Consider the following 24551-nt stretch of genomic DNA (forward strand, 5'->3'; position numbering starts at 1 on the left):
AGACTGTTCCGCTGTTTTTTTTCTGTGAGGATGGAGGATTTATGGCAATGCCATAAACTGTGTCAACAAAAGGAGTAAAACAAAAATAATAATTAAAGAACAAAACAAAAACTAAGGCGAGTTTTCCTCTGGAGGAATTAATAAGCCACATTGGAGGGGAGAGTCGCACACATGAATAAACAAAAGATCCATGGTTATCATCTCTTCCGTTTCCAGTGACATCAGCAACACAGCTCTGTCAGGAATACGACCCATCCCTGTGTTTTGGGGTTTTTGTGTGTGTGTGTGTGTGTGTGTGTGTGTGTGTGTGTGTGTGTGTGTGTGTGTGTGTGTGTGTGTGTGTGTGTGTGTGTGTGTGTGTGTGTGTAATTGTTTTCCCCGTGGACGTCTCATAAATGTTGCTCATAAGTGATGTTCAATTTCAGGAATAATAGTCGCAAAGGTGTGATCCCTCTGCAATGTGCATATCAGAATTGGCGGAATGAAAATAACTGCATATGAGTTGAGGAAGGGAAAAAAAAGAAATGGGAAAAACAACAACAACAACAACAACAACATGAGGTAGAGGACTATCATCCAAGATGTCCATGTAAAGTTAAAGGTATTTTTTGGCAAACGGGCTTTCAGGTGTGTGTGTGGTTTGGAGATGGAACCGTGGGGACTGAAGAACAATGTCACAGCGCCCCCTCCTGGTGTTTTGCAGTGCAAAATGTGGAGGAGATGGAGATGTATTCGACTTAATTTTAAGTGAATGCAGAACAAGGTGACGTCGGAGTCAGGGCAGTAAAGTAAAAATGCCAGAGGCTAGAGGCATTTTCTTCCCACCGTGACATGCAATGTATAAAAAAGGAATACCTTGTCAAACATGGTCAAATGGAGTCTTGAATTGCCATGACATTACATGTGTACTGAGATATTATACCACACACACAATAAGCACACAGGTAAAGGTGTGTACATATTTGAAGGGAAGGAGAAATTTTGAACCAACCCATCTCATGAAAAAGGTTTATATTCAGATATAAAGTATTACCTGTGGACAGCCAACTATTATTGGTGAATAAAACCCTGCACTTTGGAATAAAAACAAGTTCCAACAAAAGCTGCTTTTTTTTTTTACCTAATGAATCATAATTTCAGGGCATCCTCTACTTCTGTAAATGAAATAGAAAAAACTTTAGAAATGCAAGAAAGCTTATGATTGTGTATGTGGTTATGATACCCTACCTAAGCACCAATACTACTACTACTACTACTACTACTACTACTACTACTACTACTACTACTAATAATAATAATAATAATAATAATAATAATAATAATAATAATAATAATAAATATAGCTGGAGGCAGCAGGCAGAAATTCACAGGGTCCAGTTTAGTTGTTTTAGGTCTGTATTACAGTTTTCCCTGTTCTGTGAAACGCAGCACAAGTTACAAAAATTATTAACACCGTGGCCTTATGTCTGGACGAATCAAAGTGCACTTATTGTATGTCACTACATGTTGCTCCTCTGGTGTTCAGTTGAAATATCCCTGAAGAACGGTGTTTAAAGAATTACGATCGTTCCTGGATGACGCAGTGCGGACACATAAGAAATCATTGATTCCTCCAATGGTTCTTAGAATTTCCTGTGGTGCAAAAATGTTTAATTTGAATGATTATAGTTTTCCGAGATTTCTTTAAAAGCAGCCCCGGCTCAAGCTGTCTGTCTGTCTAGGCGTTGTTCTCGCAAGTGGCTGGAGGGGAATGAGTTCTGAAAGACGAAGCTTGGACTTATTTAACTTTGTAGATGATGTCACAAAGCACCCCACTACTTTTTCACTGTACAATCGATGTTCATCAAACTTGGAAGACAAGACATCTGAAACAACAATCGGTTCTAACCAGACCTCAACCATGTCCCTATGTTCTGCCGTTGTCGGGTTTTCAGATACTTTTAGCCCTTAAAATGCCAACATTTTAAAAAAGCAATAACAATAACTGCAGGCTTGACACCTAACAATAATAATATTGATATTAATGTTCATATTATTTATATACATAAAATAATGCGATAATAGGAGAATGCTTAAGTTATTTGAACTTTACACTTCTGCCTAAATCAAGTAATGCAGCCAAATAAGGCAAGTGTTTTTTTTAATAATCAGTGATAGTGACATCGTGTAAAGATGAATGCATGACAGTCCTCACTGTTGTCGCATATTGACTGCAAGTGATGATTTTATCCGAAGATGACTATAAGTCTATTTCGCCAACATTTAATCAAATATGATTAAATACAAGCGAATTATTTTTCTATTATACTTTATCAGGAAAAAACTAAGTCATATGGTTTCGTTTTAAATAACTGGGTTGAAAACAGTAAGAGGCTGGCAAACAGTAAAGTTTTGCACAAGAACATGAATTCAAGACCAAGACACTGTGTACTGTATGTCCTTCACCCATTTGCCTCGACATTGATGAATTGATATTAATGCGTTTTTACATTAAATGGGATAAAAAGTGGGCATGTACAGTAACAGGGGAACCTACCATTGAGTCTCTGAATGCGTACAACAGCGCCCTCTAGCGTCAGAGAACTATACTTCAAGACCTGGAACAGAACTACCGATAAGTCTAACGCACTTATCATAAATTGATAATAAGAATACACGTTTTAGGCATAAAATGAAAAAATTGCTTCAGATAGAAATGCTGAATTGACACAAAAATTTGCATCTAAATGAATTTTAGAATGTGCTTTAATTATGCATTTTATTGCTTTATTTATTGTTGTCTTTACGTAAAGCAAAAACGTTTTTTATATTGGTGTATATTATGCAAATCTAATTTGTAAGGGACGTTTTAACGTAATACCGGTCTGAACTCAATTTAAAATAGTCTGACTGTGGAGACAGTATTTTCCCATAATGTATTTGCCGCACTGCTCCACCTCATGGTACAAGAGTTATTTCAATAAATATGAAATACCTTATTCAAGAGTCACCTTGTTTTTCATGTTATTTTTAACATGAAATGCAAGGTTGGTGGTAACATTTTCCTATGACAATGTATTGTGTACAGCGACACAGAACATTGTTTAATCTAAATAACTTAAATAATTATCGGAATATAATGATAAAATGCATACGCTTTACAGATCATATACATGAAAATACATTGATAAATAAGGCATAAAAAAAGAAAATACAAAATAAGCATTATAAATGTACAGAAGATAAGGGAAGACATTCACTAAAAGGGTTTACTCCAATTACACAAAGTACTGTACACTATACTATATATTCCCAAAGATGCATACATTGATTACATTAGTACATTACATTACAAAATCACTACATGCAGAAGTTATGAAAAAAGAATAATGCTTTTTGGTATTTGCTATTACATTGTTTCTTTGAGGTTGAGCCTTCAAATCATAACATGGTTTCTAAGTGGATATGATCTCTACACATTATCTGACCCAGACCCCGCCCTCCCCCTCTCCACCTGACCTACTATGCCATGACGCTCTGGACTGCTTCCCTCCTCCCTTTTCTCTACACAAGCAGTGCAGCAGACCTAACCCTCTCCGGTGCATCTCTCAACTCAGATTAACCCATCTCTAAACTCACCTGAGCCCACTTGAGTTCCCCCATCGGACGAGTCACCGGCAGGCATGAAATCCCCTAACCTCATAGGTCTCGGCACTCCCAACCCCCAACCATGTCCTAATTGATCCCCCTATCAACTTCTATAATCTATCCACCTCAGTGAAAGTAGTGTCCTAAACTGTCATGGGCCACATTATACGTAACAATCCAATCCGCTCCAACCTCTCTCCACCAACACCCTACTCAAATGCCCTAATTATCACTCCCATCACCATAATAAAAGCTAGTGAAATAGTGCAACCTACCATTATCACCATCTGTGCATGCTGCCATGACGTTTTGTACTCAACTGCAGTAAAAAAAACAAACAGAATATGCTCTTACTAGCCCCACAATATTACCAGGGAAACAAATTGCCTTCCACAAAAGGCGTTTGCAAAATCCACCCGGCACACGCACACGCACACGCACACGCACAAGCACACGCACACGCACACACACACACACACACACACACACACACACACACACACACACACACACACACACACACACACACACACACACACACACACACACACACACACACACACACAGGACAGGTGGACTGAACACCCTCCCTCTCGCCCCGCACTGTAATTGCTGTTCCAATTTTTGTCTGCTTAATTAATCATGTTTTGTCAGATACATGTCGTTGTCTGATGTTTCTATGATTATGTTTTGTAAAGTACATATTGTTGTCTCTTTGTTTATCTATCTCACCCTGATTCTCTCCCTTTTGGAGTAGTAATGATGATTGGTTGTTTATAGATAAAACATGGTAAGATGGTTCTCTAATGAGGGGGATTGGTGGAGGTCTTGTGTAACAAAAAGCTGGGCCCTGGTCACCCCACGGGTGAGAGTTGTTGCAGCAGTTCTTGACTATTTATAAAGTGTGGCATTGCAGGATGAAAATTCGAACTCCACTTGCAGATGAACTCTGTCTTGGATAAAATAGCATACAAACACCCTGTGTTGTATGCCCAGCATGCTGACAGCAGAGGTTAAAAAAATAAAGAAAAAATTGAAATCCACCAATAGTGCGTGGAGGTCGCTTTTCTCCCTCTTGACTATTTGAATTCCTGCTTTCTGTACCGAGGTGTAACCTGTTCTACTTTATATAAGCTTAACCTTTATGAATTAACCGAAATGAACAAGACAGAGTGGCCTCAGGTGTCCGATCCCTCCTGCGTAATAACGGCAAAGTAATTTTAATTTTAATTTTAATTTTAATTTCAATTTCAATTTCAATTTCAATTTTAATTTTAATATTAATTTTAATTTTAATTTTAATTTTAATTTTAATTTTAATTTTAATTTTAATTTTAATTTCAATTTTAATTTCAATTTTTATTTTAATTTTAATTTCAATTTTTATTTTAATTTTTATTATCACGATTGTTATTCAGCTAGGAATAATAATCGGGTCCCTTAAATCCTGAACGAATCGCTCCCAGAGAGAGCGATGGGTGAATCCCAGGCATACTAGTCGAGCGCAGATGGCGACCGGGGTCGGTAGGAACATGGCTCTTTCCCGGGGACTGAGATGCTGTCAGAGGGTCTTCTCCTGGATCCCAGTGCTTATTATCATCTCGGTGGTGCTGTGGTCATATTACGCTTACGTATTTGAGCTATGTCTGTGTGAGTATCAACATATGTTGTTGTTTTCCTGTTTTCCTCGCAGTGTTTTGATCGCTCGCAGCGATCTACCTGGTGTTGACAAGAAGAGCAGGAACTGGTGTTTTTTTTTTCCTGGGAGCTTTTGTTTAGACCACTAACGTACAGGGATTTTTTTTTTTCCTCTTTAGTTTTGTTTGAAACGTGTGACCTGCATCGATTCACTCTCGCTAAAAAACACGGATCGTTCAGCTCTCCCTTGTTCAGGTTAGCCGGCCGGTGATCGCAGCTTATTGTCTTCGTATTCAGGATCGGAATCTCGATCAAGAATCAGATCAGAATCGGAATCTGAATCTATTAACTGTGACAATTGTATTTTCATATTAAAAAGACTTTGCCTTGGTAGTAGTTGGTGCATTGTAGTTCAGACAGACGAGTAACAAAACAATACAGAATATACAAAATGTGCCGGATAAATATATATAAATGACAATAAAACCCTATGGGTGGGACTAGTGGCAGAAAGTATTGACCGAGCAGAGATGTAAATATCAACATAAATATCAAATGTGTATATTTCTGTTGATTTTTTTCTGATGAATAATACGTATACATACTGTAGTATGGACACGGCCAACAATGGGTTAAGTCTAACTTATTACAGTGTTATTACAATATATTGTTATGATATATTGCACCGTTATTGTACCATTATTCTTCTATTGTTATTCCTCTATTATTTATTATTAGTTATGTATTATTAGTTGTTATTTTAACGCAGAGAGTTGCTGTAGCTTTATATGCAAGTTGTGTATAACGTGGCTCATTATGTTCTGTTTCTGTGTTGTTGTTGTGTTACAGTCACAGTCACCAACACACTGGAGAAGGGTAAGCGCTGCTTTAGTGTAACACACATTCAGATTGATGTTATTTCATGAGCGTCAGGACGAACCAGCGACTGCTATTGTCTCACTCTTGCAGTGGCGTACCTGCTAGTGTTCCATGTCTGCTTTGTGATGTTTTCCTGGACGTATTGGAAGTCCATCTTCATTCCACCTGCCTCACCATGCAAAAAGGTAGCGGGTATGACACAAACCAGTCATGTCATTCTTAGAAAATATACACATTTCCCATGACAAACACAATCAATCTATATCTTTGACCATGTATGTTTTTTTCTGTTTGCTGTCCCTAGTTCCAGCTGTCGTATTCGGACAAAGAACGATACGAGATGGAGGAGAGGCCGGACGCTCAAAAACAAATCTTGGTTGAGATTGCGAAGAAGCTGCCCATTTTCACCCGGGCCCAATCCGGAGGTATTACTGCCCCTTTTTGGTTTTGCCGTATTATAGGTAATGTGAATCTGACGTCACATTGCTGGAGTGAGCCGCCATATTTGGGGGGGTCACTTGCATCGACTGTGATTGTCGGTTGGCGTTTTTGAGTTATAAAGTGCCTTGGAAGTCTTGTCGAGTGGAAAAACCGCCACAGAAAATCTCGCAACCATTTTGTGTGAGACCTTGACCCCTCTTTTTCTCCTTTCCTTTCTCCATTTTTGTACGTTTTGGATATTATAGCTATTTCTCTATACAATTGAATGGAGGTGATCCTCCGAAAATGGCGACTGGAGTCCATATCAACCGTCAAACTTCACATTCCTTATAGGCTTATTGCCAACATTTTTGTTTAGTGTTTAAGGATTTTATTCTATGTTATATATGTTTGTGTGCGTGCATGTGTTGTAGTGTGGTGTGCTGTGTGACAATTAAAGATTCTTCTTCTTCTTCTTCTTTATTTCATTTGTTATTGTACAGGACCGTATATATTTTGTTTTTGGACAGGACCTTTTATTTTTTCTATCTATCTATCTATCTATCTATCTATCTATCTATCTATCTATCTATCTATCTATCTATCTATCTATCTATCTATCTATCTATCTGTCTGTCTGTCTGTCTGTCTGTCTGTAAGGTATTTCATTTAGCATTTATGAAATACCTTCTTTCTTCTTCAGTATTTCCTTCCACGGGCCTACATTTCTACATAATACCTTTTGGTGTTCAAAAGGAAGAAGCGAAGGCAATAAGCTTGGTGTATATCTCCGTGTGAGTGCATACAGGCACCGCCTCCGGAGTAATCAGCCTCTTTCATGAGCACTGATCGCTTCCACAGAGCTCTAGTGCTGGAAGGCAGTTGAAGGGTACGCTCGGCTCGAATGTCTGATCTTTCAACTGGCCATCCCCTTGTCTCCAGCTATCAGGTTCTGCGACCGCTGCCAGGTGCTGAAGCCCGATCGCTGCCACCACTGCTCGGTTTGTGAAACGTAAGTCCGCCTCCCCTCTCCAATCCATTCATCTAGATGCATTGCTCCCAGTAAGAGGATATTCGTCGACTCATCGACTGTTACGATAATTAGGTGTCGCGAAGTCGCGACACAGTCTGTTTGAGAGGAAATCACAATCAGAGCGGTGGTGTTGAAACTTTAGTCCAAACTTTTAAATTATTTGTAGATCTTATATCAAAGATCCAGCAACTGGATTGCTTATTTCAGAAACAGATTTGGGTGAACTGATGAGGAGAAATCAGTGAAAGTCAACAGAGTAAATAAAACGAAACCCAGAAGCCATGCTCAGACACCATTGGCTCCCAGAACCCGGAACTTGTGCTGAAATCCTATCGGCTCACAGAACTAGGGGCCTCGGGAGGGTGGCTCCTCCCACTGAAACAGCAGGTTTACAAAACATCTTTTGGGGACCAGAGACCACATATTAATTTGGTGAAAAGGAGCATAATAGGTCACCTTTAAAGTCGTATTTGAAGTTTTATTCGATTTCCAATGCAATGCCTTTTGTTTTGGTAGATGTGTCTTAAAGATGGACCATCACTGTCCGTGGTGAGTGGCAACCTTTATTTATCCCAAAGCTGGACTCCATTTGATTTACACTGACTTAAATACTGACTTGTGCAATTTCTCCTTTTTTTTTTGTTTTTTGTTTTTTAAGGGTCAACAACTGCGTCGGTTTTGCCAACTACAAGTTCTTCCTACTCTTCCTCTCCTACTCCATGGTGTATTGCGTATTCATCGCCGCCACAGTCTTACAGTATTTCCTCAAGTTCTGGGTGGTGAGTGTCACTTGTGCTGTTGTGAGTCACCACCGCCCGACAGGAAATAATGGCTGTATCTCAAGATTAGGAAATCTGTTGAATCACCTTTGAGGCGATAATGTTCGAATAAAAAATGGAGCCTCTGCGTTAAGATGATGCCCTTGTTTCTCAAGCCTTTGTTTCCCTTTCCCAGGGAGACTTGCCAAATGGACCCGCAAAGTTCCACGTGCTCTTCCTCATGTTTGTTGCGCTCATGTTCTTTGTCAGTCTCATGTTCCTCTTCGGTTACCACTGCTGGTTGGTGGCCAAGAACAGGTCTACTCTAGGTAAGTGTTTACATATTTATCAGAGCCACTCCTGGGCCCCTTATTAGCAGATTTCACTCCACCGTCTCGCTCCCTAAGCTGTGACTAGGGTTCAAGCTGTGACTAGGGTTCACATTTACCCTTTGTGTTCTTTCAGAGGCCTTCTCCGCTCCAGTCTTTGTTAGCGGACCGGACAGAAACGGCTTCAACGTGGGCATGCGCAGAAACTTGCAGCAGGTTTTCGGAGAGGACAGGAGGCTGTGGTTTATTCCGGTCTTCACAAGGTGAGACTCGTGCCAAAAGGAAGGACTCGCTTATCGCTTGGATCTGTTACCCTTCCTAGTGATATTCGTGACTGAAGTTCCCCCTCAAGTGGATGAGGAACTTGAGAGAGGGACTGAATACGTGGCTGAGACTTAGTAACAGTGTTTGCAGTACTTGCAGTAATTGCGTTGCATTTGTTGTGTTTTCCAGCCAAGGTAACGGGCACTACTTCCCTCTAAAGAGTCTGAGTGAGTCGCAGAACCCCTTACTGGCAAATGAGGAGATGTGGGAGGAATCAGACGACAGGTCAGACGACGGGAGCTTGGGTGAGTTGCACAGGTTTTGAGATGTGTGCGTAATCCTACGTGTTGTTGATCCACTCCCCTGTTTCTCGGAGGATGACTGATGAATACACAGCTTCTTTAGAAATCCTGTCATTGGGTCATTTTCACGGCGGCTCTTGACTACCACCTGGTGGTCAGACGCGAATCAACAGTTGTTTCTGAAACCAGGGATATGACAGATATTCTTTTTTTATATATTCTAGTTCATCTGTGCTTCTTTATTTGTTTTAAATCCAGGTGATGACCAGGACCCCTCCATAACGATAGAGATGGGGCAATAGGGAGTCATTCAAGTCGGCGCAGAGGAAACAGGATTTCATCGATCACTCTGTTCCACAAAAAGCATATGCATTCCCAGTCTCGTGGACGTTCGGATGGACTGAAAGATCCAAAATGGAGCCAAATGTGTGGATGGTACTTGCACCCCCCCCCATTGAAACTTTTACCCCTGGTCATCAATTAAATCGACGAGGGATGGGACTTGATGGACAACCGCAGCGTCGCCCCTCTTGTGCGGATGAAGCTACGGATGGAACCATGTACAGCAGCGTCACTGTGATTCAACAGAAAATGAGAGAGACGTCAAACATCTGCGCACGTACACACACACACACACGTACACACACACACATGCACGCAAACACGCACGCACGCGTGAGGGACATGCATTCTTGACTGTGTTTCTCTTAACTTTGCATTGGTTGTTCAACACGGTGTCAACTTCTCTCGGGGCTTTGACGATCGTTCACTGGAAACCTTCCGGCCTCGTGCTGAGGCCTGTTCCAGCGCCCCTACCAGTCTCTTCTAGTTCAGATGTTGGTTTATGAGTTTACAGGGCCTAGTGTTGAGCCAGAGCATCCAAACGGTACAGAGTGTTTTATTAATTTATTCTTTGATTTAATCCATGGCTTCCCTGAGGTCTTACGTATGTGACGTTGCAAAAGATTTGTACTTATATCCAATTGGCGTCTCAAAGCACATTGCAGGTAGATTATTTTACTAAAACCCAAGCTTTATCTGTGCCTAAGAATATTTTTACAATGAACATATCCTCTCCTACGGGCACATCATGCCCTGTTTTGGACCTATTTTGTTACAAACAGATCACATCTCTTTGAGAAGGTCTGAAGTTGGAACGCCACTGTGGATGAGCTATCAGTCTACGGGCCAAGAAGCTTCTAGTCTGACATTAATTTGTGGACTTAAGTTTAAAACACCCTTTTGTTAAAGGGATAATTCCAATTTTTCTGTGTGACATTCATCCTTATTTACCAATCATATCATGTTGATCAACCTCGTAGATCGATAAAATATGATTTTCATGTTAATCCAACCTTCTCCGTGTCCTCATGTAATACTAAGTCATGTTTATTTGGGTTGACGTGCCCAGAATGTGTCTTTTTCAAAGTGAGGCGATTATTGCTCTCAGGCATAAAGCAAAACATCTGAAAGATGGCTCAAGGCCATTTTATGCACCTTTGAAAATCTCCTGGAATGTAGCAGTCACAATGGTAACATTCTGTACATTACCGTCTGTAAATTCCATCACTATACTATATGTTGACATTTGTGCTTAACCGTTTGTTACTTTTCACAAATTTACTTAAGATTAGGTGTTTCAAAGAAATATTCAAGTCACTGATCCTCATTCACTGGTGGGTAGAGGCCGTCAGTGTTCAATTGCTTATATCATATTGTATTGTTTTCTAAATCATATTTAATGTACGGATTTAAACCAATGACATAGATTCCCTTCATTGACCTAGTTGAGTGGGGGAGGGTGTGTGTACTCATTGTCCGAGCGGATGCACTTTGAGCAACAGCCTGTTGCAGTGGAAAAGACTTGTCTACTCTGTACAAAAAGTTCACCTTATAACAGGTGTTTGACAAACATGTTGACTTATTCAATTAGATAGCCCCCCCCCCCCCCCCCGCAGTTTTGGGAAGCCAAATCACATGCCCCTAATGCATGACGATTGTCATTGTTTTAATAATCAAGATCTTATTTTATGTGGTGTTGTATGATTGTTGGACATGTGTTGAGAAATTAAGATGTGATATTCCGACGTGGTGTTAAGTTTATATTTATTGATATAGTATGCAGAGAGAGATTTGGCCTATCAATTTACAGGCGGTGTCATTTTACTCCATGAAATATGGAAGGACTCTTGAAAAATTATTGCAACATAGATTTATTAAATTTTAGACAGTTATTACAGGTAAAGTACACATCAGACCAGTTCAATGTACTCGTACAGAGTTTGCAGTTAGGAGTACAATATCACTACACAGTGCTTATGATCCCTTTTAAATGACGTTTGCTCAAGTACATGTTTGGAACCTCCCTTTTTAAAGTCACCTTTAATATCAAAAAAACCCCCACTGATTCTTGCTTCAGTTGCTTTTCTGTCAGTTGACAAATCTATGAATTCTGAGTCAGTGGATGTAACGGATGAAAATAAATCGAATTGAATTAGAATGTCAGTAGCACTTTCTCTTCAGAAACGATACACGGCAAGAAAATAAATACAGTGTGTATGAGCAGATCAGTCGTAACGTACGGGAACCTTTAGAGAGCGAGAAGCGGGATTTGGCACAACAAGAAGGACAGCACGAGATACAGTTAAATGAGGCGACCAATAACACAAACAGGAAATAAAACAAACCACGCACACAACTGTATCCAAGTGTTCTTCAGGTTGTCATGAAGTCAGTCAGTGCCGAAGTACCGTTGTCCAAAATGTGTTGGAGCCACTGGATGCACCTCCGTGGTCAGTATAGTGATGTCTGGGAACTCCTGGATGATGGACTTAGCTCCTTGAGCAAAGAAAAAGAACTGCATCATTAGCCTGGATGGATCAACATCTGAAAACATCCTTAAAACTGGAAGCATTACAGATATGGATTGTGGATAGGCAGAGGTGGGAAAAATCCAGGTTCCGGAAGTACGCTTCTGGGGTTTTTTCTCCAGCCATGCACTGATTCGGCTGATTTCACTCATTACTTGGACCTATTGGTTGATGCCTATTAGCAATCAACACGGTTGACACAAAATCCTGGGGTGGAATATTACTTTCTGAACACGGATCTTCCACCTCTGCCGATATTCAGAAGAGCAATTATGGGTTAAAAAGAGGAGATTAGAAATGGCTCATGAAACCGCTTTTTATCCCCATGTTACCATGTGAATTTGGTCATTAATGGGTTATGTTTAATTGCAGAGCCTCTCAAGTGGCAGTGTGCATCTTTTTGGACATCAGGACTAAATGGGAAATGAGTGGTAGATGGGAGTGTTCTCACGGTAATAACATACCATGGGGGGTGGAGAACAGGCTTAGTAGGATGATGTGTTTGGGCTGGACTCCGTGCTCTATCAACACTCTCACAGCCTCGATCACTGTGTTCCCTGTACCTGGACAGAGTGCGAGAGATGCATTGAAACGACATAACTAGTTCTAACAGCATGAATGTGATACTAGTATTACTTGTATTCTATGGGGCGGTTTTGCGGATACACATTAGGCCAAATCTTACACTAAATCACGCTTTTAATCTGGACAAGGTGAATTGGCCTTTCTCGGTCATGGTTTAAAATAGTCTAAGACTTGCCCTTGTCTTGATTAAAAAAAAATATATATAGGATTTCCATAAGGAAGATTAGATTAGAGCTAATCCAGGTCTAAGTGAAGGAAACCCAGGCAGAGGCAGGTTTATCTGGAATAATGGACGTGACCTCCAGGTCGACCTTGACAATCGAGAAAATGGATGATTTGGACTAGGACCAGCATCAAGACCAGACAGGAGTGGCTGACTAGTCCTTCATCACCTAAGTCGAGGACTTCCTATTCTAGAACTAATTCATCTAAAATCAAGGAAAGTCTCAGAAAGGCATTATTTAATTGTGGATTCATTTAAACAGGATTGTTTTGAATCTTGATCTTAGTCCTCATTTAGATCAAACCCTGTCTGCAAAACCGCCCCTGAATGTGGTACCAACTCCCGGTCATCGTCACGACACATTTCTCGACTTTCTACTTCTGGACGATCTGATACGGATCACGTCGTTGTGCCAAAACCCTGTTGCTACAATGAGCTCAGATGCCTCCCATGCATCAAATTAATTGTTCTCCCTTAGTTGTCGAGGCTTATTTTTTGAGGAAGAATGGCAAAATAAAATACTGTTTCATAGTGACAGAGGTGGCCATGGCTATTAGGAATCTATTTTTGGAGACCCTTATTATGCTATTCAGCAGCTTGGTGGCCAGCTTTCAGGCAATGTATAATTTCCACCATGAGAACTATAATTATGAGCAGTGAGTGAACAGTACAGTATGATGTGTAAATATAGAACGGGCAGTTACAGATAACAGGAACAGTAAAAATATGGAAAGGGTTTTTTCTAAAACGGGAAGAAAAAAATACATATAAAAGGTATTATTGAAGAAACCAAACTTGGATAAAAACATCCTTAGGAACTATAGGCCTATAGTCTAATTTAACCTTTATGAGCAAGCATGAGAAAGTCGTTTTCTATCAACTGAATACTTTCCACAATGAAGACAATATTCTAGAGAACTTCCAGTCAGGTTTCAGATCTAATCATGGAACAGAAACAGCAGTATAAACAGTGGACGACCTTAGATTTTGTGCTGATGCCAACAAAGTGTCAGTTCTTATTCTTCAAGATTTGAGTGCAGAAAACGGATCGGTCAATCGGAAAGTGCTCTTAACTGGTTCTGAACATGTCTTGGTCCCCTTCTTTTATTCTTTTTACATGCTCCGCCCAGGTAATGTCATCAGTCCACACAATGGCTGCCGGTGTCTTTTAGAATTGATTTCAAGGTCCTCCTGCTACTTGTTTATAAAGCTCTTAATGGAATAGCATCTCCCTATATTTCCGACTCCTTGTCTTTTTATGCCCTTAAACGAACCCTTAAGTCTTTTAAATGTCCCCGCAGCACTACCATAAGAAATGTGGGGAGGCAAACCTTACTCTGGCATTTAACTAGTAGGACTTCTTACCATTGTTTTTTGTATCGTATTTCATTATATATTTTTTTGTTTTTTCCTCAAATGTACTATTCATTCACTTTAAATTGTTAATTACTGTAAATTATGCTTCAGGGTATTTTGTGTGCACATTTCTACCACTTACTGAGGATGGGATACATGAGCAGCACTTTCCTCCTGTAAATGTCTGGGGGAAACTTGGCGTAGTAGACCTTGGCTTTTTGGGTCTCCTCGTCACTCTGGATCAGGATCTTTCCGATACGGATGGACCGGCAGCAGTCCCGCAGACCCTGCTCCATCGCCTCCCCTGAATGAGGCCGCAGGTAAACAGAGCAAATGTTTTGGGGCTCGTCGCACTCCATCATTTTGGCTGCGGTGTATGACCCCACTGCTCTTATCTAACGGCAAACAAAGATAGGCACGCAGTGTTTTGCAATAGCCACATTGACAATTAATTGCATAACTTTTCTCATGTAATCAAAAGGGGAGAGGATTAGGAGGAGGGGAAAAATTTGTTGATTTTAACTGTGAAAATTGCTTTCGGAGAAAATTGTAATATATTGGGAATCCATCAAAATGTCGTCCCATAGAATTATTTTCTCAACACTGTCTGATCAATGTCAATAAGAGAAAATAGGTTGTGACTGCTACAGAGCCAACACAAAAGGCTGAGCTCGAGAATTAGGGCAGCTAAAAATGTATGCGGGTGTGCAGTGTGCACAGACTGCAAAAACTGTCAGGTGCTATGTGACAGACTTCCTCCTGTCCCTTGACTTACCACTTCTCATAATGCTGACGCCACAGTTGCCCCTTTCAAACTTGACACCTTCATACTTGTACCCTGGGGGAAATCGAAGCAGGAGCAGTCAAGAAAAAAAGATAGAAACCTACTCAGACAGTACAGATCAAGGAACTCCGTGTTTTGTTTTGTTTTTTTGCACAGGCTTTGTTGAACAGCTCAATTTACGTAACACGCCAAATCCGGATCTTCGGTACCGGATCTCAGATCACAGAGTATGCTATGTGAGGATGAGGAGGAGGAGGAGGAGGAACGCACCTGTTGGAGTGGTGACGGTGCACTCCGAGTAGGGAAGCTGGTTCAGTCCCTCCTCAACCACTAGTCTGATCTATCGACGGGGAGGAAATTAAGCACTGCACGGATTTAGATGGACAAACACACGCAGCTGTGGAATACTGAACGATGATCTTACCAGTCGGTCAGCACAGAAAACAAAGTCTCCCCTGCTGGTTGTTCTGCAAGGTTGAAATCAAAATATTCTCAAATTGAAGTCAGGGCTGACAATCATGATTTAGTTGGACATTAATTGTGATCGCGATTACATATTGCATTGTCTTTTTCTGTTCAATCATACGTGTTGTGGAATTGTTTCTGAGGACACGACCTCTCCAAATAATCGCGATTAGGCGACGATGCAACAACCTGGCGGCTCAAGTTGAGATCGCACAGCTTTAAACGCCATTATCAAAACAAATGCGGTTTAAATTGAGATGGGTGACAGTAGATGTCTGTCAGCGACTCACTTATCTCTGATTATTGTCTGTAATTCTCGTATCTGGTCGTTCAAGGGTAGCAATTTGAGCTGTGGCCCCAGAGCCTCTTGGCTCACGGGCTGGATGCTAGGGTCCTCTGAGGCGTCAGGACTGGGAACCACCGCGGGGACACTGCCGGTGCTGTTGCTCGCGAACCGCACTTGCTTCATCGGGTGCTCTTGACCAGTGTTGACATTGTTCAATTGCTGATTGTGGCATGGCATCCTGAATGGACTGGGGAGGGGAAAAATAGAAAACCAAAGCTCTTCCCTGAAGTGTACACGTAGCACTTAAGCCAGTGTTAGCGCCGCTGGGCACGCTGACCTGCCACACACACACACCAACTAGGCAGCGTGGGCTCGCTAATCTGGGACTCCACGTCCAAACGTCAATAATAACCTCCCCGACTACAAGCCTACTGGCCAGGCCTCGGACACCACCACCTGACGTACTATCCGAAAAATACTCGACGGCGTTGCGCAGACACCGGGTGAGATTAGCGAGAGCTTCCCCGACGAAAACAAACAGCGCCTCGCTCTGCTAGCGTCGACACTGACGGGCGGAATCGGGAACCAGGATGTGACGTAACACGCATGTCGACGAATCCTATGCGCCTTCTCTCGCGCTGCGTTCAAGTCTCGTGGTAATTACTGTTTCAACGCCATCGAGGAACTTGGAAGGAGCGTCAAACAATAGCGAAAACGAACACAAGTGCCGTGTTTGTTACATTCGTTTTAGTATTCGAGATAAATTACAAAGTAATGAAATGATCAAGAATTATTTCAGCGTTTATTAATAAAGTGGCATCATATGTAAAATAGTGCACACATGGCCGGATACATTGGTTTCTTCTTTTTGTTTGTTGACAACGTGTGTATTGTATTAGTCACTGATAATTTATCAATTTTATTTTGATTTTCGTTTGTTAATCAATAACATAATAACGAATCAATTCATATTTAATGATAATATTACCATGTGTAAAATAATGCAGACATGATCTATTTCATAGGTAGCTATATTAAAATCCTATTTGATTTGATTTTGAGCCATTTCGACTCTTTTTTTTTTTTAATGGAAGGCCGTATCATCAAGCGGGCCCAATCGGGTGAACAGCATTACGGATATCGAACAACCTAGTTCCCGTCTCTCCCATGTGACCTGAACGCATCATCAACAACATGGCGCCGATGTTGCTCCCGCTGAAGTGTGGGTTTCGCTATCAAAGACGCAAACTGTGGCTCCTGCTCCGCCAGACGAGTTCGTGTCCCGCGTGGAGCCAGAGCGAGAAGCAGGGCAGACGGGAGCGTAGACACCAAAGCACACATCTGGTAGGTGACACTTTGTTAGCGGGAAAGGGTGACGGTGTTTCCCCCCGGTGACTGTCACCACGCAAGGACGGAGGTGCGACGCCAAAAAGTGTGGCCGTCGGACGAGTTGAGTCGCGTCTCGTGTAGAAACGAACGGTCGCTTTCCGGAATGTTCGGGGCGTAGTGGCTTCGCTTTCACACATACCGGGAAGAAGGCGAAACAAGACGAAATGACCGCTGCCACTGTCATCTATCTATCTATCCATCCATCTATCCAGGATCTATGTTTTCATGGTTCCTAGTAGCCAGGGCCCATTTTGGAGAGAAAAACGTGTTTTATTAGGTCTGTCCCATGAGATAAGACGGCCTGTCCCACCCAGTAAAACTGCTGATGTCACCCCCCGCCCCACACGTGTCAACATTCTTCTCCTGATAATCAATAATAAACTTTTCTGTTTTTTCCCAATTGTCACTCGTGTTAAGAGGTCCCTTTGCCATCTTTGTCTGGCAAGGATCCATCACGTTCCACACTTGTTGATACCTGTATTAAAGTGCGAATCCATACCATCCTCTTGTGTTGAGTGGATTACGCAACATGTCCGAGGATTGCGTGCAGTTTCACGTTTTCCCAGTTTTGTTTTGCAAGTTAAAGCAGTTCAAGTGCAGTGAATAACCAGAAATGGTACAAAGGTAGGTGGTAAACTGCCAGAGGTAAAAAAAATAAAAATAAATTATATATATATATATATATATATATATATGGCCTTTTTCAGGGCTCAAGTAATTGCTTAACAACTTACAGATGTTCTTAAGCAATGGAAGTTTATTGAACGTGCAATAGATAACTTTTCGACTTCCCCCCCCCTAGAGTTTCCAACTGTTATTTTAGTTTACGACGCTGTCGCAAAGGCAGCTGGATTGCTTTACATTTTCATCGGTGTAGCTCCGTGAGCTAATGTACTGCAATGAAACGTGTTCTTTGTTTAGATTATCAAACGGAAAATGGACCATTTTGTTTGTTTCTGGCTGCTACCGTAAGCTAGCGTTGGCAACATGGCTACCGCGAGCATCTTGGCTACTCTCCAAACCAAGTAACAACCGCAAGAATCCCAATTTGCATTAGAAACCCTGATCCTAGTGCTACGACAAAGGCAGGTATGCAAATATGCAGGTTGTTTACATACTGGTCCAGTAGAAAGAATGGCAACTGAAAGTCTGTTAGGGACACTCTCAAGTCCCGGAGCTCTCTCCATCGAGTGACGGCCCGTCTGGTGTTCAATGTTGTTCTACCTTCTATCACTCTCCCTCTTCCCGTTCTTGGCCTCCTCTGTCAACAGGGTTCTTTTTCTTTTGCTGGATAGAGTTTCCACTGCCACTTGGGTTGTTCCAAAGTCCGCTACTGGTTGCGCATTGTGACGCACTCCTGTGATGCACTGCCGTGAATGGCTCTTTCATTTTCGTACCCACCAGGAGTTCGTACCCGGTGGCGTTCCAAATTGCATAATGATATGAAGGCTTATAGGGAACCGATCTACACGCCAGTGGTAGACATTATTCTATGGTCATTAAGCTGTGCAATAAACATTAACCTCATAATAAGTTAAAGCAAAAAAAGTTGTCTATTGCTCCTTGAAAGACTTGAAAGTCGACGCAAACAATTCCTACAGTTGTCCCAACTTTTGTTGATTACTTACAAACCCTTCTGTCTGCAGTGTTGGGACAGACTGTCTTATTACACCCTCTAAAGCATTATTTGGACAATATTGGACTGCAGGAAGTAGTATATTGCTATCGTAATGGTGAGAAAAAGGCAATTAACAAAGGTAGACGGAGAGACATTACTTTTAACAACTTTTAACCTTTAAAAGGTCTTTCCTTTAGAGAAATTGCAAAGAAATCCAAGGTGTCAATGAGTACAGTTTCCTACACCATCAAAAGGCACTTGGAAACTGGAGGACTCTTTTGACAGGTAGAGGTCAGGCAGACTCAAAGCCACAACAGAATCAGAAAACAAGTTTCTAATAGTCAAAAGCTTGTGTGCTAGGCGGCGCACAGGACAACACCTTAACACTGGTCGGAGTAAACAAGTCTCAAGGTGGAGGTATACTAAAAGACGCAAGAACAAAAGACGTTAGAACCACATGAGAACATGTCCCGGAAACACTGTCAGCAGGATACTCAATAAGAACTCTGCAGTGAAAGAAGCAGAAACTTTACAGCGAGAGGAGGTGGGAGTGGCTTTGCCTTACATAAAGATGAAAAATAATAAATAAATAGTGAAATCAAACTCAATGTCACTGATTGACAGTACCCATATTTCTTTAAATAGTGACAAAGGCTGTTATTTACCTCAACTGCCGTCTTGGTGCCGTACTCCCCAAAATAAATACATCTAAAATAAAATCGAGTTATTTTATTGTTCTGAGACACTGGATGCAGAGTGCACCAGAGGTCACCAACTCTCCATCACGCAATCCACTATCCTGATTCAAGGCAGAACCCCCTTGGTTTAAAATGTTCGTATCCAACCAGTAGAAACTAGCGTAAACAACTGATCCAAAATAAGAACACAAACCAGCTCAGGAAGCGCTCTGGGCGCGGTGTAACGCTGGAGGAGAAAAATAACACACACGCTGACTCAGATTCAGCCTTTTTTATATTTGAGGAGATACTGTAAAACATGCTTCGGATGTTGCGGCTCCCGGAAAAAAACAAGCTTGTTGACCCGGTAAAAGGAGGAGGTTGAAGTCCGTCCCCTGCCGCGACGCAACAGCATTTGGACCAATGGCGACCTGGGGAGCTCTCACAAACAGAGAAAGACGAAAGACAAAGTTTGCCTCAGGGGCTTGTGCAGAGAACAGCGCAAGAACCCAGATTACCCCGTCAGTTTGTTCTTCATCTTGTTCTGAAGATGTATTTTTGGTCTTTCTAAGTCTACCTCCACCTCCAGTTTCCGCTGTGAAGAGAAGACTTGGAGCTGCAGATCTGACAGGTCAAGTGGCGGTAAGAAAGCCATTGCTAAGATGGCAAAACCAGAAATAGAGGCTCGCCATGAAGAACTGCCAGTGGACTACTGAAGATTGGAAGAAGGTCTTATGGACCGATTAATCAAAATTTTGAAATCTTGGGTTCATCGCACAGGGTTTTTGTCAGATGGTTCCTCAGTGTGTGATACCAACTGTCCAACAAAGAGGAGGAAGCGTGATGGTCTGGGTTTTTTTGCTGAATCCAGAGTCGGCGCCTTGCACAGAGTGACTGGCACCCTGTACCAAATGGGCTACCGCAGCATTTTGCTATGCATCTACGCCTAGTGGTCAGGGGTTCATCATACTGCAAGATTATGACCCAAAACACACCTCCAGGCTATGTCAGAACTACCTTAGAAGAGAGGAACAAGACGGTAGGCTTCAAATCAGGGATTGGCCAGCACAGTCTCCAGACTTGAACCCTGTCAAGCTGCAGCAGCACCCTGTGTTGCAGCTTGACGCAAATCAACTCAAATCAGCAAATCAACTCAAATCAGCAAATCAACTCAATGCAAATCAAACAACAATGTTTGATTTGCATTGAGTCAAAAATGGATTAAAGTTTGTTTAACAAAACGATTCCATGATTACTTTATCTACAATTATTTATTTGTTCTAAGCTTTAATTTCAGAGTACATTGAGACATAAAAACCGCATAGATTTAGAGATGGATTTTCAATAAAAACTGGAAAGATTGAGCTATTCTAAAACTATTGACCGGTAGTGTATATACTTTTATACAAATTCTTTAAATATGTGCTTGCAGTTTTGTAGTTTGTCCTATCATGTTACCATTACTCAGACATGGCAGGTCTATATACAATATATATATATATATATATATATATATTTTATAAATGTTCTTAGACGGAACTCATAGGCAAAGGACTTTAACCTGAGGTATATGGATTTGAAATGTTTCGATCAAGAGTTTTATTTGTTCATATTTATTGGATTTGAAAACATGCTTTTGGCTTACGTATAATTATATCTGAGTGCATTCACTCAAACATCACATTAATGAGTCAATTCGATTTACTTTTTCAGTTGAGTTCCACTCCACACTTCAGACAAGCAGCATGGAGCGTCAGCAGTACAGAGAACAGTCGGCGGATTTTGGAAGCAACAAGAGTGAGTGGTTCACCTGGCTTATCAAACACAATGTCATAACCCTCTTTACTTTATCACCTTATTTACAATCAATGTCTTTTTTTTCTCTCCAAAGTGCTGTGTTAATATTGTGTAAATGAGCTAAACTATTCACTTATTCACTTCTCAGTACAATCACTGTTCCATATGTTAGCAAGGTCTTGGCAAGATTCCAACAAGTTTGGAAACGGTGCTGTCATAGCCCAAAGGAGCAACTCAGTGCTTTAACCTTAGATGGTGCAGTAGCTCTTTAGAAGGAATCCTCTGTGCTTGGAGCAACATTTGATTTTCATTTAGTGAGAAAATTGATAATCTAAAGTTATACATTAAAGTTATTTTCATACTTGCAACAGGACCAGAATAAATTGTTAAATTTGCAGGATTGAAATGAAGTGAACTAGAATAACTCAAGTAGCCCACAGCTCAATGGAGTAACTATTTGGAACACATCCTAAACCTGTTATGATTAGTTAATTTTTTTTGTAAATAGCATTTGCAAGTGACCAACACACGGACATGCTGGCATGGGAATGCAGGAGGAGGTCTGAACGCAGACCCCAAAAATGTGGTGAGTAAAAGTACTGGCTCAGGTCTTGTTGCGCTATATTGAAGTTGATCATTTTATAGTATTGAGTGAATTACATTGTGCCGCCCAATAGTGTGTGAGTTTTTTTTTTAACGTTTTTTATTTTTATTTTGATCTGAAAATGCATATAAAAATCACAAGTGGCTGCAATATCAATGTCATTATCTCTCACTGCACTTTTTATACTCTGCATACAAGGATTATCATATCAGAGGTGTCTTTCAGTAACCTTTTGGTTTCTTGACGAATATTTGTTTAAAAAAAACAACTCAATAGTCAACATTTAAACTAATATTGTACAAGGTTTTTATGGCATTCTGCCATGTGGTAAATCATCCAGGTGACATAATGCATTCACAATCACTAAATTTGTCCTCGCTGATTCACACTTTATTTCCAAGTAGTCTTTCACAAAATCTATTGGACACGTCAGATGTCTTTCGAATCTGAACTGAAGCAAATGGAATACTTGGTGAGTGTGATCGAACTTTGCTCTAGTTAGGACACAGGATGCCACATCAGCCTCACTGTGCGGCAGCAACATTAAGATGAAGAGTCTTGAGTTCACAGATGACCAACTTTCCCGATAAATAAAGCTTTGAGCTTTAGAGGCAAACTTGAGCGAACCTGAAGAGTGTCTTGTAACACCGTTACAGAATGTGACACCAACTTTGTTTACACCAGTGAACTAAATGACCCTGGGTAATGACTTATGTGACGTAATACCATTTAAGTTTTTCTCTTTTGCAGTTCACCTCATAATTGGGGCTGAACAGTTAATCAAATTCAAACCGACATTGCAGTTGAACAGAGCGCAATTTTCATTTCTGGGCGGAGCTTCTTCCAGAACAATGCTTATTTTGTATTTTCTTTTTTTTAACCCTTTCCTTTTATTTATTTTTTATTAATATAATGAGCATATTTGTTTTTCATTTTAATTTTTCGGATTTGAATAATTACCAGGATTGAGGTTAATTCAATGAGTCAATATTCTACTGTAATTGGAAGTTTTTATTTTTACAATCAATTAATTAAATATATGTTATTCATATCTTTTCATGAATCAACTCATCTCATTTTATAATAAGATGTAGGCCTTGCCTACATGAAAGAGCAGTTGATATGTTGACTGTATCCAATGTTGTGTTGGTCATAATATAGAATGATTCGCTGCTTGTGTTTAGTGAATAATACAGACGATAAGGAACTTTAAAAATAATTGCGTACTAAGTCACAATCGCAATATTGGTCTAAAAAAAAAAAAATCGCAATTTAATTATTTTCTCAAATCATTCAATCCTACTCATAATGGCACAAATACACTATACCCTTATTACGTCATTATTTAACCACAATTTGTAGCTATAGTTACACAATTAGCATTTTGCTACTGGTTTTCATAGTTTGTCTGATATAGCCATATTGTCATCGCAATGTGGTGCACATTTATCACATTGTGTATTTTCTCATATCTTGTTATCTAATGGCACATTTTGATACCTCAGTTGCTTACCGCTTAATCGTCACAGAGTAAAAACAAAATCCTTAGTTTCATTGCTGCAAATTTGGTAATACTATAAAAACTGGTATCGCCATTGTATAAACAACACCCAGCCCCCATCTAGACAATTAGTTGTCTTGGTGTCATGTCTTGGTGTCATTGGTGACGATTTATTCATATTCTATTAAGCAATCAAAGGGGAAAATATGGTTTTCTATTTTACAATTATATTAACTTGAGTCCCGTTTTGAATCAATACGTATTTAAATCAAAACGAACTTTCTAAAATAAAAATATTTTAATGAACCATGTTGCCCAGTGTAGGTGGGCACATGCATGTATAATATCTGCACAATATGGTTTGCAGCGCACATACTGAAATAACACAGCATCCCAACTAAAATAAATAAAGACTGAATCAATAAACGAATCTAAGGAATTGAAAGAACTGTAGGAAACAGTTCTGAACTGTTTCCACCAGTTCTTCAGGTTCGTTCACCGATTCCTTCGCAAACGACTTCTAGCAGTAGCTTTTGGCTGAAGCCGGAGACTCCAACAAACAACTAGTTTTGGGGAAAGGATTCAGTTCATTTCGTTCACTTAAAAGATTTTACCAAAAAAAACGAATCGAACGGCCCAACACTACCATAAACAATATTACATATGTTTGGTTCACTGTTGTTGGTAATAATGACACATAAAACTATTATTTTGCACATAAATGGCCGTAATAGAATCACCATAATCCTTATAAGGGCCATTAAACTTGGTGTATTTATACTATAATTGTATATCGGTAATTAGTAATTTACTACTGATGTCATTATTGTGTATATAAGCAGAAAATGAATTAAACTGAGTTCAATAGACTCCAGTTTGGGATGGAGTGCTCCACTCACGGTACACTGACCTTCAATAGTGCATCCAACTGTTAATGTTAATTTTCAGCCTCTTCAACAGTGTCAGTTATTGCCTGATTGCATCTGATTAAAGGCAGGTGTTGGGCACAGTTTCACTTTAATTTGCTTGGTGGCGCTGCCACTAAGCAGCATCAAAGCATAGTGCCACCATATTGAGTGGATTAGAGAAATTATTGCATATTCTTTGACCTATGGAGAGTTCCTGTGGCAGGTGTGTGGCGGAGCG

The 24551-nt window shown here is 40.5% G+C and overlaps 3 protein-coding genes across 4 annotated transcripts in view; 2 read left to right on the forward strand and 1 right to left on the reverse strand.

The window, feature by feature from the left end:
* Window positions 1–5159: 5159 nt before the first annotated feature.
* Window positions 5160–11326, forward strand: zdhhc15b (zDHHC palmitoyltransferase 15b; the record flags this gene model as incomplete). The annotated part of the gene is made up of 11 exons (XM_080007669.1): window positions 5160–5277; window positions 6115–6141; window positions 6235–6329; window positions 6449–6569; window positions 7507–7576; window positions 8114–8146; window positions 8256–8376; window positions 8552–8684; window positions 8821–8947; window positions 9138–9253; window positions 9509–11326. 11 exons carry the CDS (start codon window positions 5160–5162, stop codon window positions 9550–9552), a joined length of 1005 nt encoding a protein of 334 aa, XP_079863795.1. The 3' UTR covers window positions 9553–11326.
* A 120-nt stretch (window positions 11327–11446) lies between these two features.
* On the reverse strand, window positions 11447–16383 carry uprt (uracil phosphoribosyltransferase (FUR1) homolog). 2 transcript variants are annotated; one of them, XM_080007670.1, is made up of 7 exons: window positions 15824–16383; window positions 15493–15535; window positions 15339–15408; window positions 15060–15122; window positions 14427–14588; window positions 12585–12683; window positions 11447–12088 (listed from the first exon to the last, which is right to left on the reverse strand). In XM_080007670.1, exons 1-7 carry the CDS (start codon window positions 16054–16056, stop codon window positions 11982–11984), a joined length of 777 nt encoding a protein of 258 aa, XP_079863796.1. In that variant the 5' UTR covers window positions 16057–16383; the 3' UTR covers window positions 11447–11981. The 2 variants fall into 2 exon arrangements, with proteins under 2 accessions (XP_079863796.1, XP_079863797.1); XM_080007671.1 differs by lacking the exon at window positions 12585–12683.
* Window positions 16384–17012: 629 nt separating this feature from the next.
* abcb7 (ATP-binding cassette, sub-family B (MDR/TAP), member 7) overlaps window positions 17013–24551 on the forward strand; it is a 34838-nt gene continuing 27299 nt past the window's right edge. The window contains exons 1-3 of the mRNA XM_080007592.1: window positions 17013–17163; window positions 21217–21300; window positions 21809–21886. Of these exons, the coding sequence (XP_079863718.1) occupies window positions 17014–17163; window positions 21217–21300; window positions 21809–21886 (312 nt within the window). The 5' untranslated portion in view covers window position 17013. The remainder of the gene's footprint in view (window positions 17164–21216; window positions 21301–21808; window positions 21887–24551) is intronic.

This window comes from Zeus faber (assembly GCF_960531495.2).
Source record: "Zeus faber genome assembly, chromosome: 10".
Lineage (NCBI taxonomy): Eukaryota > Metazoa > Chordata > Actinopteri > Zeiformes > Zeidae > Zeus > Zeus faber.